Source organism: Hyperolius riggenbachi, chromosome 12 (assembly GCF_040937935.1).
Source record: "Hyperolius riggenbachi isolate aHypRig1 chromosome 12, aHypRig1.pri, whole genome shotgun sequence".
NCBI classification, from domain to species: domain Eukaryota; kingdom Metazoa; phylum Chordata; class Amphibia; order Anura; family Hyperoliidae; genus Hyperolius; species Hyperolius riggenbachi.
In genome coordinates this window covers 75,941,430-75,961,363 of record NC_090657.1, presented here as the reverse complement: position 1 = coordinate 75,961,363, position 19,934 = coordinate 75,941,430, and the positions used below count along the sequence as shown (strand labels likewise).

General features: G+C 43.4%; 2 protein-coding genes across 4 annotated transcripts in view; both read right to left on the bottom strand.

The window, feature by feature from the left end:
* Window positions 1–19,934, bottom strand: part of TP53INP2 (tumor protein p53 inducible nuclear protein 2) — a 340,314-nt gene that overhangs the window by 191,302 nt on the left and 129,078 nt on the right. The window lies entirely within an intron of this gene.
* On the bottom strand, window positions 13,436–14,449 carry LOC137540947 (adenosine receptor A3-like). Its single transcript, XM_068262121.1, has one exon. It carries the CDS (start codon window positions 14,447–14,449, stop codon window positions 13,436–13,438), a length of 1,014 nt encoding a protein of 337 aa, XP_068118222.1.

Below are 19,934 nucleotides of genomic sequence, written 5' to 3'. Positions count from 1 at the left end.
TCTCTGCTGAGATTTTGAGATTTCGGGGTACTAAGATGGAATTTATTATTATTATTTTTAGATTTTATTTTCCTTTTATATTTCAAGTATATATATATTAGCCTTATGTATGGAGGGGGAGGGAGGCAGTGGAACAATCTGGGAAATTGTCCATACACTGTAAGCAATGCTTAGTTTTACGCTGTAATTTTTAATTAGTTCGTGGAAATGGTACATGGCAGCGCATACATAAACCCATATGCTCAATCCGCTAATGAAAATGTTACAGCGGAAGCAGCGCACCAATAGAGCAGGCTACAGAAAGCAAATGGGATATGTGTCTGCAGGAAACAAGAGTCGTGCAAAGACAAGGATTCTACTTGCTCAAGCCATAGCTGGTGGCATAACTAAGGAGCTTGGGGCCTATTGATATGGAGCCTCAAAATTTACCAAGGACAGCTGCAGTGTCAGAGAGGTGTGTAATCACAGACAACAGTTTGTTAAAGTAGAACTGTGTTAAAATTACATAATGAATAAACATGTGTCATGACATCACATTGTGGGAGGGGTTTCACCACAATATCAGCCATACAGACCCCCCTGATGATCTTTTTGAGAAAAGGTAAAGATTTCTCATGGGAAAGGGGCAGGGCTGGGCCGAGGCAGAGGCAAGAGAGGCTCCAGCCTCAAGGTGTAGTGTAGGAGGGGCGCACAACTCACTCATCATTCCTCCAATTGTTAAGAAAAGGTGGGGGGAAAGGCTGCGCATCCCTAAACACATGCTGCAATTGAATGGTTAATCGCACAGGCATACACCGCCTCTGCCAGACTGAAAAATGCATGCCCTGCATCCAAGACAAGTGCTAACATTTATTAAACTAGGAGGAACTTTAGCTTCCAATATGGTTTGCATGCAAAGTATATTATACTAGACACTTGCGCCATGCAGACCTCCGGGCAAGTGACCTAACCTAAATTTAAAACCTTGGGAGCAGCTAAGCAAAAAATTATGTATCATATTATGTATAATATGATTATGATATGATTTGCATCTGAATTGAATGCGAAGTGTGCAGAAAATCTATTTAGGTGCTACACACTGAGCTGGTGGTCATTTCAGATGCAGCCTTGGTGGTATGCGCTGGCTTTCTCCTCGCTATTCCTCCAATTGTGTTTGAAGCAGCGAGAGATAAGAAAAGGAGATACATGGCAGTGACTGCAAGCCAGATAACTAGAGATTAAGGTGCTGGGGGGTTGGGGGCCCTGGGGCGCTTCTTAGTCTAATAGCAATCAGAGTGTGACAGCTGGGGTGGGAGGGATGGAGGGGCGTACTTTGGTGTCTCAGCCTTGGGTGCTGGAGGACCGTGTCCCAGCCCTGGAAAGGGGGTATCAGCTACTGCCTGGATTGAAGTTCAATCCTTGTTTAAAGTTCCTCTTTAAAAAGTGGTATAAAACTCTGACATAACATTCAATAAAAATGTGTTTACCTACTTTTTTTTTTTACCCATTCAGTTACCATATTTGCTTTTGTGCACAATTAGTATTGTTTGTTTACAATTTACAAGTTCCCAAAGTACAGTTTATCTGCTCTGCAAGCTGCCACTGCATTTTATTCATAGATTTTTATATATAGTATAAATACAGCAGCTATCTGGTGATAATTTCTCACCCGCCTCTGTTTGTCGGCTCAGTACAGTTCCATTTCAGCACGTGGCTGGCTGTAACTATTTGTAGCAACAGAGGAATGTATAATGTGATCGGATAGGGTGCGGATCACAGGCTGCAGGAGCTTTCCACTGCAGAGCAAAGTGCTGTGTTTAACTGTTTAATTGCTGTTCGACTACAATTTTTTTAATGTCTTTGTAGGTTTAAAGAGAACCTGAACTGAAAATTAAAAGTCAAAATAACCATACACAGGTCATACTTACCTCCTGTGTAGTCTACTACTCGATCTCTTTCTCCTCCCCTGCGTCCCATTTGTCCACCTTGATCAATGGAATTCTACGTCCTCCATTTTAAAAATGGCCATTAACCCATAACAGCTTCCTGATCAGCACACTGTTAAACTGTAATATCACCCACTTGGGCCATAGGGAAACATGGACATTACCTTGCACATTCAGTTGTAACTGACAGCTGCTGATATATAACTGACAGCAACTGTTATATTTTAGTTCTGACAAAATATTGTCAGAACTGGAAGGGATCACTGTAAGAAAAAAATGGTGAGCTTCTGAGAGGGTCTGACGGTGAGGTTATCGCAGAAAGAGTAAACAGAGGCGCCAACAGGATAAAATATGCTGAAATCTCTAAAATGTCTAGGGAGGCAGTGGTGGACTTACCTCCCTGAAGCAGACATAAAACTGTCGATTTTCAAACAAGTAAAAATGTATTCACATACTCCATACAAAGCAACGCGTTTCGCAGGTATATTCCTGCTTCCTCAGGCAATAACAAGGAGGAGTATACAACAGTATAGTCGCGTGGCAACACTAGGCACCTCTGACTGACTAGACAGAGGCACCTAGTCTAGCCATGTGACTATACTGTTGTATACTCCTCCTTGTTACTGCCTGAGGAAACAGAAATATACCTGCGAAATGCATTGCTTTGTATACTGGAGTATATGAATACATTTTTACTTGTATGAAAATCGACAGTTTCATGTCTGCTTCGGGGAGGTAAGTCCACCACTGCCTCCCCAGAAATTTTAGAGATTTTAGCATATTTTATTCTGTTGGCGCCTCTGTTTACTTTTTCTGCGATACCTGTGTCCACCCTTGGTGGAGGGGTGATATACCCTTTATTTTCCGATCTACAGAGAGCAACATCTTAATCCTGAGTGGGGATAGGTCATAAATCTCCCCGCCTGCATTTACAGTGGTTGCCTACAGGGCTGTGGAGTCGAAGTCGTGGAGTCGGAGCAATTTTGGGTGCCTGGGGTCGGAGTCGGGAAAAAATGCACCGACTTCGACTCCTAATGAATTTGTAACTGTAATTAAAATAGAAAATATGATAAAATGTTCTATTTCTCACATAGTCATTAAAAATAATGTATATATACAGTATATACAGTAATAGCTGTGCTCAGTCCACAAAAATGAAATAAACCAATCAAAATTAGTTACTTGTGCTGCTTCAATAAAGCAGTCCCCGTATTTTTAAAGTCAGATATACATATCTGATTGTGACTGTATATATGATGTGTACACAGGAATGTCTTATATATACTAAATAACATCTATGCTGTAAGTATAAAGCCTGATGTGTAGCCGTGTCACTAATAGAGATGGTCAATGAGATGTAAATAATTCTGCGTTGATGCTGATGTATGCAAATGTACGCACTCTCTTTTCTCATGAAATCAAATAATTTGATATGTTAAAATTTGGTTTGGTGACTACAAATTAAAGGATACCTGAGACGGATGAAAAGAAAAGTGTTATACATACCTGGGGCTTCCTCCAGCCCCCTTCAGGCCAATCAGTTCCTCACTGTCCTCCGCCACCTGGATCTTCTGCTATGAGTCCTGGTAATTCAGCCAGTCAGCACAGCCCAGCCACGTGCCGCTCCTACAGCCAGGAGCGTTCTGCACCTGCGTAATAGTGCTGCGCAGGTGTAGTACGCTCCCGGCGGCGGAGTGTGTGCATGCGCACTACGCCAGACTGGCTCAAGTACCTGGACTCATAGCAGAAGATCCAGGTGGCAGAGGAGGACAGCGAGGGACTGATTAGCCTGAAGGGGGCTGGAGGAAGCCCCAAGTATGTATAAAACTTTAATTTCATCTGTCTCAGGTTTACTTTGTTACACAGTAGTACTATACTCTACATATGCACTCCCCACAGAGCTTCAGGGAATCCACTGAGATTGTTGTGCACATTGAACACAGAGGTGTTGTCTATCACCCATAAACCTGGTTCAGATTGTACATGAATAATGTGTAATAGAGGAAGAATCTCCTCATTCCCCTGCAGAGTACCTGCACATCATTCTTACATGTACCCACAGTCACGTTGCCTAGGGCCTGATCCATGTTCAGAATGTGCATGAAGAATGTGTAATAGAGGAGAGGAAGGATCTCCTCATTCCCCTGCAGAGTACCTGCACATCATTGTTACATGTACCCACACTTACAGTGGAGGAAATAATTATTTGACCCCTCACTGATTTTGTAAGTTTGTCCAATGACAAAGAAATGAAAAGTCTCAGAACAGTATCATTTTAATGGTAGGTTTATTTTAACAGTGGCAGATAGCACATCAAAAGGAAAATCGAAAAAATAACCTTAAATAAAAGATAGCAACTGATTTGCATTTCATTGAGTGAAATACGTTTTTGAACCCCTACCAACCATTAAGAGTTCTGGCTCCCACAGAGTGGTTAGGCACTTCTACTCAATTAGTCACCCTCATTAAGGACACCTGTCTTAACTAGTCACCTGTATAAAAGACACCTGTCCACAGAATCAATCAATCAAGCAGACTCCAAACTCTCCAACATGGGAAAGACCAAAGAGCTGTCCAAGGATGTCAGAGACAAAATTGTAGACCTGCACAAGGCTGGAATGGGCTACAAAACCATTAGCAAGAAATTGGGAGAGAAGGTGACAACTGTTGGTGCGATTGTTCGAAAATGGAAGGAGCACAAAATTACCATCAATCGACCTCGCTCTGGGGCTCCACGCAAGATCTCACCTCGTGGGGTGTCAATGGTTCTGAGAAAGGTGAAAAAGCATCCTAGAACTAAACAGGAGGAGTTAGTGAATGACCTCAAATTAGCAGGGACCACAGTCACCAAGAAAACCATTGGAAACACATTACACCGCAATGGATTAAAATCCTGCAGGGCTCGCAAGGTCCCCCTGCTCAAGAAGGCACATGTGCAGGCCCGTCTGAAGTTTGCCAATGAACACCTGAATGATTCTGTAAGTGACTGGAAGAAGGTGCTGTGGTCTGATGAGACCAAAATAGAGCTCTTTGGCATTAACTCAACTCGCTGTGTTTGGAGGAAGAAAAATGCTGCCTATGACCCCCAAAACACCGTCCCCACCGTCAAGCATGGGGGTGGAAACATTTTGCTTTGGGGGTGTTTTTCTGCTAAGGGCACAGGACAACTTAATCGCATTAACGAGAAAATGGACGGAGCCATGTATCGTGAAATCCTGAACGACAACCTCCTTCCCTCTTCCAGGAAACTGAAAATGGGTCGTGGATGGGTGTTCCAGCATGACAATGACCCAAAACATACAGCAAAGGCAACAAAGGAGTGGCTCAAGAAGAAGCACATTAAGGTCATGGAGTGGCCTACTCAGTCTCCGGACCTTAATCCAATAGAAAACCTATGGAGGGAGCTCAAGCTCAGAGTTGCACAGAGACAGCCTCGAAACATTAGGGATTTAGAGATGATCTGCAAAGAGGAGTGGACCAACATTCCTCCTAAAATGTGTGCAAACTTGGTCATCAATTACAAGAAACGTTTGACCTCTGTGCTTGCAAACAAGGGTTTTTCCACTAAGTATTAAAGGGATACTGTAAGGGGGTCGGGGGAAAATGAGTTGAAGTTACCCGGGGCTTCTAATGGTCCCCCACAGACATCCTGTGCCTGCGCAGCCACTCCCCGATGCTCCGGCCCTGCCTCCGTGTCACTTCTGGAATTTCAGACTTTAAAGTCTGAAAACCACTGCGCCTGCGTTGCCGTGTCCTCGCTTCCGCTGAAGGCACCAGGAGCATACTGCGCAGGCCCAGTATGGTCTGTGTCTGCGCCGTGCGCTCCTGGTGACATCAGGGGATGTGAGGACACGGCAACGCAGGCGCAGTGGTTTTCAGACTTTAATGTCTGAAATTCCAGAAGTAAACAAGAGGCGGGGCCGGAGCTTCGGTGAGTGGCTGCGCAGGCACAGGATGTCTGTGGGGGACCATTGGAAGCCCCGGGTAACTTCAACTCATTTTCCCCCGACCCCCTTACAGTATCCCTTTAAGTCTTTTATTGTTAGAGGGTTCAAAAACTTATTTCACTCAATGAAATGCAAATCAGTTGCTATCTTTTATTTAAGGTTATTTTTTCGATTTTCCTTTTGATGTGCTATCTGCCACTGTTAAAATAAACCTACCATTGAAATGATACTGTTCTGAGACTTTTCATTTCTTTGTCATTGGACAAACTTACAAAATCAGTGAGGGGTCAAATAATTATTTCCTCCACTGTACATTGCCTAGGGCCTGATAGATGTTCTTTGTTCCGGTTTGTACCTTTTACAAGTACTCTTACCAAGGATTAGTTTTAGTCTAAAGGGAATAAATATAGTAGTCTGCATATTCTTCTCACTTCAGTTGTCTTGTAAAATTCCTAAGCGTTGGCAGGTAAGAGACGAATTTCATGTTACATACTTTTAATCAACAAAATTGTAATATGCAAATTAGAGGAGTCGGAGTCGAGGAGTCGGAGTCGGTGGAATCCTAAACTGAGGAGTCGGAGTCGGAGGATTTTTGGACCGACTCCACAGCCCTGGTTGCCTACTCGTTGACCCTGGTTTGTGAGTATTTTTGTTTACTTACTTTCATTTACCCTTTATTATGCATACTACACTATATTGGGCTCTTTGCGTCCCCCTTTTCTGACGGTGAGGTTAGTATGTAATATTAATTTGCAGATACGTCATGTGTTTATTTTAAAGCGGTTCCCTTTAAAGCGGTATTGTCACCATAAAAATCTAATTTCAACAAAAACTGGTCTGAGTGTATTAAGTGATAAAGATGCTAATCCTGCATTCAAAACTTTTTCTGCAGTTATGATTTGGAGTTATCACATACTCAGCGTTCTCCCCAGAAACTTTCTCCAGCCGGGTGGTATGAAAAAGTAGCTGGGTGGTGCGAGATGAGAGAATGCAGGGCTGGTATTTCTCTGCACAAATCTGCTTAAAGCAGAGGAGGTGGTGAGCCGATGACAACCGGGCGCTCACCAAAACTATCCGGGTGGAGTACCCGGCTAAAACCGCCTGGGGAGAACACTGCATACTTAAGGAGCACTTGCTCTTTAGTAGTCAGTGCCAAACAGGTGCATGCTGGGGGTTCTTTTTATCTATAATATATTCCTCCTCTCCATTTATTTCCCTGTCTAGCTGCTTATCTGAAACACGATTCCCTGCTCACTTGTGTTTACAAGCAAGGCTGCGGTGACTCATCGACTGGAGGAGAAAAAAAAAGTAAAGGGCAGAAATGATATCAGGATTTAGCCTAAACTGTGGGCAATAGACATGATTCCCAACAGGGACAGAATTCTCTTCATTTACTATATATAATTCACTGAAATCAAAACGTGGACAGTACAATACATGTGTTATGTAAGTAGATCTAGCATTTATCTACTTATATACCGGTATGTGTTTTTTCCCTGGCATAGTATGGCTGATCCTACTGCTTTAACCACCCTGGCGTTCTATTGAGATCGCCAGGGCGGCTGCGGGAGGGTTTTTTTTTTAATTTAAAAAAAACTATTTCATGCAGCCAACTGAAAGTTGGCTGCATGAAAGCCCACTAGAGGGCGCTCTGGAGGCGTTCTTCCGATCGCCTCCGGCAAGCATAAGTAACAAGGAAGGCTGCAATGAGCAGCCTTCCTTGTTTGGCTTTCCTCGTCGCCATGGCGACGAGCGGAGTGACGTCATGGACGTCAGCCGACGTCCTGACATCAGCCGCCTCCGATCCAGCCCTTAGCGCTGGCCGGAACTATTTGTTCCGGCTGCGCAGGGCTCGGGCGGTTGGGGGGACCCTCTTTCGCCGCTGCTCGCGGCGGATCGCCGCAGAGCGGCGGCGATCCGGCAGCACACGCGGCTGGCAAAGTGCCGGCTGCATGTGCTGCTTTTTATTTTATCAAAATCGGCCCAGCAGGGCCTGAGCGGCACCCTCTGGCGGTAATGGACGAGCTGAGCTCGTCCATACCACTAAGGTGGTTAAGGCTGTAAATAATCTTTTAGAACAAATATGAAATGCTGAATTTTAGACCACGTTAAGGATTATTTATTTATTTATTGTATTTATAAAGCGCCAACATATTACGCAGCGCTGATTATCTCTATTCAATTTGCATATAGAGGTGTTCATTACCAGCATAGCATCAATGCAAAGCTACTAAGATGGAGGAAGGAGGGCCCCTAGTGGGCCCGTCTAGTCCAAAGGCCCTGGTGCAGTCACAACCTCTGCAACCCCCCTTGCTAAGCCACTGGCATTAGCAAACAGCCACCGCTTATATAAAGCTAATCAGTTTCATACATAGAGAAAAACAAACAGATACAAAGAGATCTGGAGAGAGAGGTGACAGTGATTGATATGAGATGTGACACACAAAGTAGTGAGACATTTCTGAATGAAGAATTGCTTTAATATGTCTGATTGATCATTTACCATCCACGGGGGAATGCTATTCACACCACTGTAAGCACTGAACATGCAGCAGCATTATCCCAGCAATGTACTGTACAAGCTTTCCCACTTACAGTCAGGGGCCTTGCTGAGTGTCCCCCCCAGCGCTGTGCCAGGAAGCCTGGCAGAGACAGAGTTAAGTGCCAGCGTTGGGAAGAATCAGACAGCGCGGCTCTCTGACATCGTCTCCTGTCACTGTGCGCCGGGCAGCATTATACCCACGCTGCTGCTTTTAATGGTAAATGAGAAGTAGTGCAGCTCATCCTCCCCAGGCGTTCGTTTCCTGACCCTCGCTATCTCACCAGTGGCATGGCATTGGTCAGCTGTCCATCATATCCTCATTTTATTTTTTAAGAAATTGAAAAAAAAAAAAAAAAAAAATATATATATATATATATATATATATATATACACTGCACAAAGGCAGCTAAAAATAAATAAGACCCAGCATGTGTTGTTTTTTTCTTCTTCTTTTTTATAGCAGCGTACAAAAGAAATTGAATATCTAAAATGATCAGATTTTACAGTAGAGTTTGAAATGTGAATGGTAATTTTGAATCTTTCTGCACGGAATAGTGTAAAAAGTAGCCCTTGATTTTGAAATATAAATTTATATGTGATATATAAGCTTGGTACACACAACCAATCTTGATTTGCCAATTTGACTACTCCCATGTAGTATGATAGCCAACGGATTGTGAATACTATGAAAAGATTGTGTAGATAAGCTCTCATACTACATGGGAGTGGTAAAATTGGTTAATCATTGGCCAATCAAAATTAGATGTGTATACCAGGCTTAAAGGACAACTAAAGTTAGAGGAACTTGGTGGCTGCTATATTTATTTCCTTTTAAAAAAACACCAGCTACCAGGCCATCTACCTGGCTGCAGTAGAGGCTAAATAACACCAGAAACAAGCATGCAGCTAATCTTGTCAGATCTGACAATAATATCAGAAACACCTGATCTGCTGCATGCTTGTTCAGGGGCTAGGGCTAAAAGTATTAGAGGCAGAGGATCAGCACAAAAACCAGGCAACTGGTATTACTTAACCACTTGCCGACCGCACACTCATACCGTGCGGCGGCAAAGTGGTAGCTGGAGGACCAGCGACGTAGATCTGCGTCGCCTGGTGCCTCCCTAATTAATCAGGAAAGGCCGCTCGCGCGAGCGGCCGTTTCCTGTTAGATCACGGAGCGGGTCTCCGTGAATAGCCTGCGAGCCGCTGATCGCGGCTCGAAAGACTAAATGTAAACGCAGGAGACGTATGTCTCCTTTGTTTACATTGTACGGCGCTGCTGCGCAGCAGCACCGTAAGGCAGATCGGCGATCCCCGGCCAATCAGCGGCCAAGGATCGCCGCCATGTGACAGGGGACATCCTGTCACAGGCTGCACAGGACGGATAGCGTCCTGTGCAGCGTGGATCAGCAGGGGGGAGAGGTAGGAGAGGGAGGGGGGGGGGGGGAATTTCGCCGCGGAGGGGGGCTTTGAGGTGCCCCCCCCCCCCCGCAACATGCCTGCCCACTGGAGCGATCAGACCCCCCCCTGCACATCATCCCCATAGGGGGGAAAAAGGGGGGGGCGATCTGATCGCTCTGCATGGCACTTGATCTGTGCTGGGGGCTGCAGAGCCCACCCAGCACAGGTCACAAAAAACAGCGCTGGTCCTTAAGGGGGGGGGGGGGGTAAAGGCTGGGTCCTCAAGTGGTTAAAAGGAAATAAATATGGCAGCCTACATATCCCTTTCATTTCAGTTGTCCTTTAAGTATGGTTTGAATCAGTTGCAACAAAACCCCTCCATACCGTACTAACATGACCGCAGAGGCATAACTATACTCATATCATACCCTCTTTCCCTATGGATGAGTAAATATGACAATGTATAGCAACAACCTCCCTATGAAAACAGCTCATGGGTACAGTAATATTCAACCCCCCACACCTTCCATTAACACAAGCAAAATATATAGTTACCACCATCATTATACCTGAACATAATATATTGAAATGAACAAAACAAAACTTTTAGCCACAAACTACCCCCCCCCCTCCCTCCAGAGCCCCATAGCACCTGCATCTCAGCTACAATGACATTGAACAGTTAACTTAGATCATTCAGATCAGTTGCTGATCAAAAAACCCAATCCAGAAGCTTTTCTGCAACTTGTTGCATCTTGCACAGATGCTACTTTTCAGGGCGGGTTCTAGACTTTTTGCTGCCTCAGGAAAACTTGTAAGGATGCAAACCCCCCCTCCCCCCCCCCATCACACACACACAAACTTTTGGAATGATCGCACAGCACCCCACAATTTACTCTGCTTCATTTAATGCTCTCACGTGACATGTCACAGCTCAACACAATAGCACACTGGCTGGCTGTGAGTCTATGACAAACTTCTCACCCTCAGCTACTCAATTCCTCCTCAGTCAGGACAGCAGTGCCAACTCCTCCCTTCTGCTGTGCAAGTCAAATGAAACACTGCTGCTCTCCTGCCTCCCCCTCCTCACTCACTGTCAGACTCCTCACACAGCACAACAAGCTGCTTTTCCCCAATGATGACCTCCTCACCTCGCTTTCCTCTCACTTCTCCTACTCAGACTGCATGCTGTAAGTGTAAAACATAGTAAAAGCATGGCGCCCCTGTAATCTCTGCACCTGATGCAAATGTTTCACCTTTCTTCATGAGAGTACCGACCCTGCTACTTGGTATAATTTACTTTGCGGTTGGGGAAGAAATGTGAGCGTAAAACAAGGAAATGCAAGCAGGAGGGCTGGCTTTGTTGTCAATAAGCAGGCAGACCATTGTTTACCATGTTGTGCGGAGTTCAGATCACTTTGTGTTAGCAGGTCAAGGAGTTAGAGGTGCAGGCAGGCAGCACAGACAAGTAGTACAGGGCGGGCACTGTGCTGCAGCTGTATGAAAACAAGGGGCCTCTACTGTCTTATCCTATCTCTTTATGGAGGTAAAATCAATTATGTCCATATAATATATTTACATTCTTGAACAGGATTTATCATTAAAAGAGAAATTTCTCTTTTATTTAAAAAAAACATAAATAAACATAAATAAAAAAAATGCCAAAAGTATAGATGGGTAATGCAAAAGTTGTTTTAAAACTTATTAAAAATTAATTTTCCATTCCAATATGCAGCCAGTTATGAATCTTCAAAACTGGCAGTAAACTCAGATTTCATAGAAAAGTATTCTGTGTGGAGTACTGTTGCCATGGACCATGGCAACAGTACTCCTTGTCCAACAACCCCCACCTTGCTGCAGGGATAATAAGATGCACAGGGCAAGAGGCTTTTAAACTCATTTGCAAAACCTTGATTAACCCACTGGCTGGCAGCAAACTTGGTCAGTGAGAGGCTAATACAAAATTATGCAAATTTTATGCAAATGGAGCAGCTTGGAAATAGACCAATCAAATGCAGCAGCTGATGATTTCTGACCGGTCCATTGCCAAGCTACATAAATTATAAGCATTTAAGCATTTAATTTGCCAGCACTGCTTCCTGTCTACCAGAAGACCCAGGCAGAAATGACGGAGTATTATATGCACATAAAAACACATTGTTTTTGTGCTGAAATCTTTTTAATGCCATTAAGCCCTACAATATATAGAGACAGACTGAAAACAATTAATTATTTAACAAAAGTGGAATCTCTTGCATTGCATTGAGAGGAATACAGAGGCTGCCATGTTTATTCCATTTTAAAAATGCTGACACAGTGATCTTTTGAGTTCATAAGTGGTTTGGTAAAGCCTGGTACACACATCCAATTCAGATTGGTCCATGATTGGCCAATTTTACTACTTTTTATGTAGTATGAGAGCTTACCTACAAAATCCGGTCAGAGTATTCAAAAATTGGTTTGCCCTCATACTACTTGGATGTGGTAAAATTGGTCAGTGATTGGCCAATCAAAATTGGATGTGTGTATGCACACTCAAATACATAGAATAAAGCATGCAGCTGGATGAGCCAATCTTGAGTTAAAACACCTGATCGCTATGCTAGGTCTATGACTTAAGCTTAGTACACACTTTCAATTATGATCAGCCAATCGCTGACCAATTTTACCACCCCCATGTAGTATGAGGGTTTACATACACAATCTGTATTCATTATCTTTACATGGAGGTGGTAACATTGGTCAGTGATTGGCCAATCATAATTGAAAGCGCGTACCAGGCTTTAGAAACTTAAAGTGAACCCGAGGTGAAAATAAACGGATGAGATAAACAATTGTATTAATCCTCCTACTTCTAAAAATGACTTTTTTCGATATCTCACGGTTTTATTGGTTTTATTTTGTATTTAAAAATGTACAAAAGTAGGTTGAATTTTTTACGGTCTCTAATCAGTAGCAGCCTATTAAGTGTCCCAGAGTTAGAAAAAGGTCAATAGCTCCTGTATTTTATCTCTCCCTGCCCTCAGAAATTGTATTCTGCCAGGAAAACTTTTATGGCTGTAATTTGCTTATCAGTGATGGTTACTATATTCCCGACAAGCTATGGACAAGACAGAAGCTGTCACTTCCATGCCTAAAAATTAACTCTTTAAGGCAGCAAAATCAAACAAGAAAAAGTCTGGTTATTAATATGCTTTGTTCTGTACATACACGTTTATCTCATCAAGTCACATATCGCCTCGGGAACACTTTAAGAATGGTGGAATGGCAAGGTAGCCATACCGTTCTCGTCAAAGGTTTCTGTGAGGAAAGATTAAGGAATACAGTCATTCCATAAAACACATGTGCGGGTCCTAAACAAAGCCTTGGACAGATGCAAATTGTTAAATTAATCACAGGGACTCCTACAAAACATGGATCTGCCTCCTGCATACTGCCACAATTTCATAGTCCAGTGTTCAGCATGAACTGTCTCAGGACCTGATCCAAACACTGCAGTTAATGTTATGTGTTTTAACACAGAGCTTTTAGTCTCCTTTTTGGTCCACAACACAAGGTAATAATGTTTGTGGTTCTCCATAACTTAGCTGAATATCCCTTATCAGTTTACATTGTGGAAGTCAAGCAGTTTCTGGGCGGAAGATCTCCTTAAGAACAGCCACACATTGAGAGGAGCTGTCCTCTTTAACAGGACATGGCGGTCTTTGCTGGTGACTTGGGGACTTGGGCAGTTGCCTACTGAACAATTCCCTGACCCCTTGCCTGAATTTCAAGTCTCGGATGCTGTAGATGACCACGTTCCAGCCGCTGTTGGAGGTGAGTATCCAGAAAGCGTAGAAGGAAAACTCGCACCATACGTAGCCCAAGACATTGCCCACAACAAAAACGGCAATGGGGCTGAATGAGGCAGAGAACGCGAAGGTGAGGATTCCGATGGTCTTGGCAGCTGTAATGTCTGAGAAGGACACTTTGCTGCATGTGCTTTGCGCGTCCACCTCGAGCTGTTTCCTGACTTTGCAGTACTGTCTGATGGCCGCAAATGTAATAAAATTTATGGCAAAGGTGCCACCCAGCAGGGAGAAGTCAAAGACTGGGAAGATGAGCATGATGTTCCAGGCAGGGTCCTGTGGCTGCACAGTCGTGAATACATACGTGCACATTTTGCTACAAGCATTGTACTCCAGAGTTATGTTTCGATTGAAAATCATGGGCACCATGGCCAACATGAAGCTGAAGATCCAAGAGAAAAGGATGAGGCACCCTGTCCTTCTTCGGGTAATCACAATGCGCTTGTGGAGAGGTCTCAGTACGGCAATGCTTCTCTCCACCGACAGCAAAAATATGGTGGAGATCGAGACGAAGGTGCAGCCTGCGAAGATGGGACCCATAATGAAACAAGGGATCGGAGAATTCAGTTTTAATGGTTCCTCATTGGCTCCACTGTCCATGCCGTACAGAATACGCACAACCTCCATGTAAACGGAATAAGGCACCACCAACACGCCAACAGCCAGATCAGCCAAAGCTAAAGAAGTCTTCAAGAAGCCCTGAGATGTCCTGAGCTGCTTGGTCCTCAGAAAGACAAGGAGACTCACCACATTGCCCACCGTTATAGTTACAATCAATAAAACCATGAGAGAGATCTTAAAGGTGTCCCCGAGAAGAGCTGTGCTGCAGAAACTGCAATTCAAAGTGGAGGAAGTATTTCCAAGCATTGGAGAAACAATGAAAAGAAAGAAAAAAAACTCAAAGTTGAGACTCCATTGTCCAGGCTGTGTCTTTCCAAATCATCGAGCGAGGCATCAAGGCAGAGAGAAGCCAAAAAAACATGTCCTACCTGAGGGACAGAAACATCCTTCTGATCAGCACAGCCCACAGCTCTGCAAAGCATCCATCCCCAGGTAAATATTTTGCGCTCAGAGCAAACAAGGATATTTCTGAGGAAAATTGAATGCAATCCAAACACTACATGCAGATAAGGGATTTATGGAGACGCTTAGCTCAATCACCCTTTCAAGAGCGTTATTAGCCTAGTTCCTTCCCATAGAGCAAGGGGACGGTGGAGTGTTTGCTTTGCACTGCAAATGCAGCCAAAAAATTGTCTCCAAGCAAAAGTCGGCAGCTCCAGATGTATTCAGCTGTACAGAGAGATGAAGCAAAGTCAGAGTCATTTGGCAGAGACTGCATAAGGGAGATGAGCCAGTCCTGAGTAGTCTGGCAGAGTAGTAATAGTTTGCATGCTCTTCTCTAGCCTGGTCTATTCATCTGTTCTGCTATCTATTCCTGCCCTCTGTTCTTCTCATTCCTCTCTCCTCCTCTCAGCATTTCCCTCCCAGTCCTCACTCTCTCTCCCCCTCTCTATACTCACTATGCTCCCTGCTTTCTCTCACTGCCCTCCCCACTGCCTTCAATCACTCTTATCCACATTCTCTCTCTAGATAAAAAAAATAAGCATCTCTTTCAGTTATAGTCAGACATCACGAGATACCTTTTTTTTTTTTAAGACTGATTGCAAGTTCTTACTTGATTGGCAAATGTCCTGGTTTGTTGAGTCGTTGCCTAATTTTGGAGAAGAGTCCCTGGATTTGTCCTCTGAGTTTGAACACTGACTTCAGGATTAATTAAATAATGTGATGATTGTAATCAAATGCAGGTTTAGTTACATTAGTGCTTTTCAGTTGCTGAGCATATAAAATCAAGGTAATATTTATATAGTTTTTAGCCCGGATCAAAACCGGAGCCACGGATACCAATGTTAAAAATAGCAGCCGCCCTCACTTAAAAAATAAACGGATCTGTCTGCGTTCAGAAGGATCCGTTTTAAAAACCTGAATGGATGCTCCGAATTTGCAACATTTTAACATGGAGGGGTTGTGGCAGGCAATAGGAAAAATTCATCCCCCTCTACACAGGCAGCTTTGCACACAGGAACGGATCAGTTTTCTGTGTCAGCCTGTGGGTGGGGAGGGGGGCCACCATGCTGGAGGGGGTAGCAGCCAGGACGGGGGTGACAGTCCCCCCCCCCCCCCCCTCACCTGGGTCCCCCGTCCCCGCTCCTCCTCCAGCTTTGTTGGATATTAAGGCAGCGAGCGGGGAAGCCTACCTTCTCTTATTACTTCCTCCGCTCGCTGCGTCACCTCCTGCAATGCCACCCTCCGAAGTATAGAGGGTGACATTTCCGGAACGCTCGCTGCCTTAACATGTTAACAACTTTTGAGCCAACAGCTGGAGGGAAGCGGGGATAAGGGACCCAGGTGAGGGGGGGGGGGGCACCTCCCTTCCCGCCGACCCCCCTCCCCGCCAACTAATGTCACCCCCGTCCTGGCTGCTTCCCCCTCCAGTTCGCGCCCCCCCGGGCATACGTTTCCACCGACTGGAAACGTATGCTACAAATATATAAAAAAGATGAAAACAGAGGGGAAGAGAAAAAAAAATTATTACCAAACCGGATCCATTTCAAACGGATCCAATCTGCGCTGGACAAGTGTGGACCTAGCCTAACTCATATGTGCTGATGTAAGTTTATAGGCAATAAGAATTGAATGTAACAATAAGAGGTGGTTCACACAGCGTCCACACAGCATTAAACAACGTACGTGACGCTTGCCGCTTAAGCGCTGTCCATTCAAATGAATGGACAGCTGTCGGTACAATCGTTTACTATTGTATAGGTAGTACGGAGGCGCCAAAAGAGTAAAAACAATACTTCTTAAAATCAAAATCTTTAAAATGAAGTAGGTAGTGGTGAACTTACCCCTCCAAAGTAGACACAAAAATTGCTAGTTCAAGCAAAAATTAGTTTATTTACATACTCCGAACAGGGTGCAACGCGTTTCGCGGGTATATCCCACTTCCTCAGGCAATAAACATGGAGCATATAACAATTGAGGTCTGGTACGTAGCCTGGCACCTCCCAACCTAAAAACATACAGACCAACCCAATCACCCATTCAGTTAACAGTGCTCCCCTGCCTAGATTTATCACCCGATTGAGTGCACAACACAAAGAAATCAGGTTTATTCTCCAAAAAAGATGGGGAATCCTATTACAGGATCCTTACCTCACACCTCTCCTACCAAGCACCCCAGCCCTTACATTCAGAAGGGCCCCAAATTTAAAAAACATTTTTGCACCAAGTCGACTACGTTCTCTCCCTGGCCCATATGCAATTAACTTTTTCACCTAGGAGATAACTTTCATCTTCTCTTTAAACTAACTTTTAAGCATTTTGCAGTTGAAAAAGTACCCAAAAGTAGGTGAAAAAATACTATCAAATTTATTTTGAGTATTTCCTTGCTTACTGGTAGCTTAAAACACATTTTATGAAAAGTTGTGAAAATATCACCTAGGAGAAAATTCAGGAGAAAAAGTGAATTGCATATGGGCCCCTATGTCAAACCCCAGTACACAAAAATCGACACAACCAGGCTCCTCCCCTTGTCACAACCGGAGATGCTAAGCATGTCAATTCGTTCTACACACTACTCTCTTCCAATCTACTTCCACTAACATCGAATTTAAAATAAAAAATCCCATTTCATGTGAATCTTCTTACATCATTTATTTAATATCCTGCCCTTGCAGACTGCAATATGTAGGCCGTACCACACAAATGGTGCGGAGTACGGTCGGACAGCACAAAAAGAATATTCTGAACAACTTTCCACTACACAGCCTTTCTCAACACTTCACCATGGTTCACAATAGCAACCCTGAATGGTTCCGTATCACGCTTATCGAGACTGTCAACCATGCACTTCCAAATGCCTTTGATACATTGAAAAAACGAGAGAAGTACTGGATCCAAATATTAAATACCCTGACTCCTAGCGGCCTCAATGAGCAGCTAGAGAAACTTTATTAATGCACTTTACACCTCTGCTTTGTTTTTTATGGTCCTCTCTTTTATGAGCTCGTGTTGTATCTTTTAAGTATACCTATTTTTATATATGTTTAGCTGTGCAAGTTTTAGACCTCATTATGGTTTAGACCACTTTTATGCTTTAAACCGTTTATATTTTTTAGACCTTTTATGTATTTTAGACCATTTATATCTTTTATACTCTACATTTCAATATGCACCCGTTAACTATTTTTGGTCATTTCGCCAACAATACCTTCAGCCTAACCTGTTAAGGGTCCAAGACTGTTAACGTGTGCACATTAGCATAATTTATCATCTAAACGTGTAAACATATTTTTAGATTTATTGCCTTTCTGACTTTAACCATAATCCACACATTGTAATGTATTCTTTTCAAGTTTTTTTCTAATGCTTTTATGTTTATCATTAATTTTCGGTTTACTATTAATTTTTATACACCAGGTTTAATTTTTATACACCAGGTTTTCCCAAAATTTCAAATAAAGTTTTCTGTAAACGTCCTTTTTAAGAAAAACCTCCGCTCCCATAGAACCAGTTAATCGGATAATTATCCCTGCCTACCATGAAACTAAGAGGAGGCATTGAACACCTATACAAATGCAGGCGCTCCCAGCACGAGAACGCCGCACTAACATTGGACATGCACGTAATACAACACAACATCATAGCAGTTCCGCCCACACTAGAGGCAGCAGTCACTGACGACTGACTGCGCACGCGTGCGACTTTACAAGCGCACGCGTGCAACGTTATCGTCGCACCCAGCAAATAAACACTCCCTCCATTCCCCGCAAGGGGGATTGAATTATACGCATGCACGTGACGTCACACACGGCAATCGCTGATGGCGTGCGCCCGCGTTGTGTCCCCCATTGGTTAAATGGCCCATATCAAAGTACGAGATGTGTATAAAAAGCCTTGGTCTGGCAGTGCCTATTACAGAGGCCCCAGGCTACATACAAGACCGCAATTGGTGAGTGTTGATCTTATTTTATTACCTTTATACACCTGTACCAATATCTCCCCCAGCACTGCTTCTCTAATCGCGTTTGCCAATAACACCCTTTCCCTAATCACACTTGCCAGTGATATATAACACTTAAGTAATGTCCCCCACCACTGCCAACTAGCACATCCCAAAACTTCCCTATCACATGACCAATTATAAACACTCAATTAGCACCCTAATAGTCCCTTATCACCCAGATGTCCCCCCCTCCCCCACACTATTTCTAAAAATTATTCAATTTACCACTCGAGACTTACATGTATATATGTGTATGTATATATATGTACACACACACATAAAACATGGCCTCCATCAATTAAATATAAATATAAAAACATATGGTATCTCGTTAGAAAATGTGTTTAATAATATTCACACAATATTGCTGTCTCTACAAGTACTTAGCATACTGTCTTCTGTCAACAGCTATATGCTCCATGTTTATTGCCTGCGGAAGTGGGATATACCCACGAAACGCGTTAAAAGACAGAGGCGCCAGGCTACATACCAGACCGCAATTGTTATATGCTCCATATTTATTGCTATCTATTCATAGATATATGACTAAATGGTCACAACATCTATCTATTGAAATTACAATGCCTATGTGGCAGAAAATACGGAGGACATTCTCTTTACTTCCTTTATGCACTAAGTATGAGGAAAACCATTATAAGATTCTGTTTATGTGGTACAGAACCACGGATGTTATTAATAAATGGGACCCTAGCACACCAGCTTGCTGTGGGAGATACAAGAACGCCAGAGGCACCTCAATGCATATCTTCTGGGATTGTGTATGCATCATACCCTTCCGGAAATCAGTTGCTCAATTATTGAGATAATTAGCTTACCCTGATTTTAGAGTATCCACTCCCTAACTAATCCCGCAAACTGAATAAACTCACGGCTACTGCTAAACGCTCTATTACTGCTCTAGGGTGTTCTCCATTCTCCACCAACAAAGGGTATGCTAACTGACAACATTTTGGAGGTCAAAAGAATGTTATCAGAACACCTGTGAAATATAGAGACTACGTCCTCTAACTTATTTTCTCAGAGTAGATGCAGCAGTCCACAAATGTTTAGCATTTACTTATATTTGCAAATGAATGGAGATGTTAGGATGCCGAGATTCATATGTCTGCTCTTCCTACAGTGACATGAGTACTGCATTCTAAGTTCTGCATTCTGGTTGGTTGTTAAGGTTGTGTTTCAATAAAG

Excerpts from the sequence above, each read along its gene's own strand:
- LOC137540947 (XM_068262121.1), bottom strand. The coding sequence starts at position 14,449 with ATGGTTTTATTGATTGTAACTATAACGGTGGGCAATGTGGTGAGTCTC.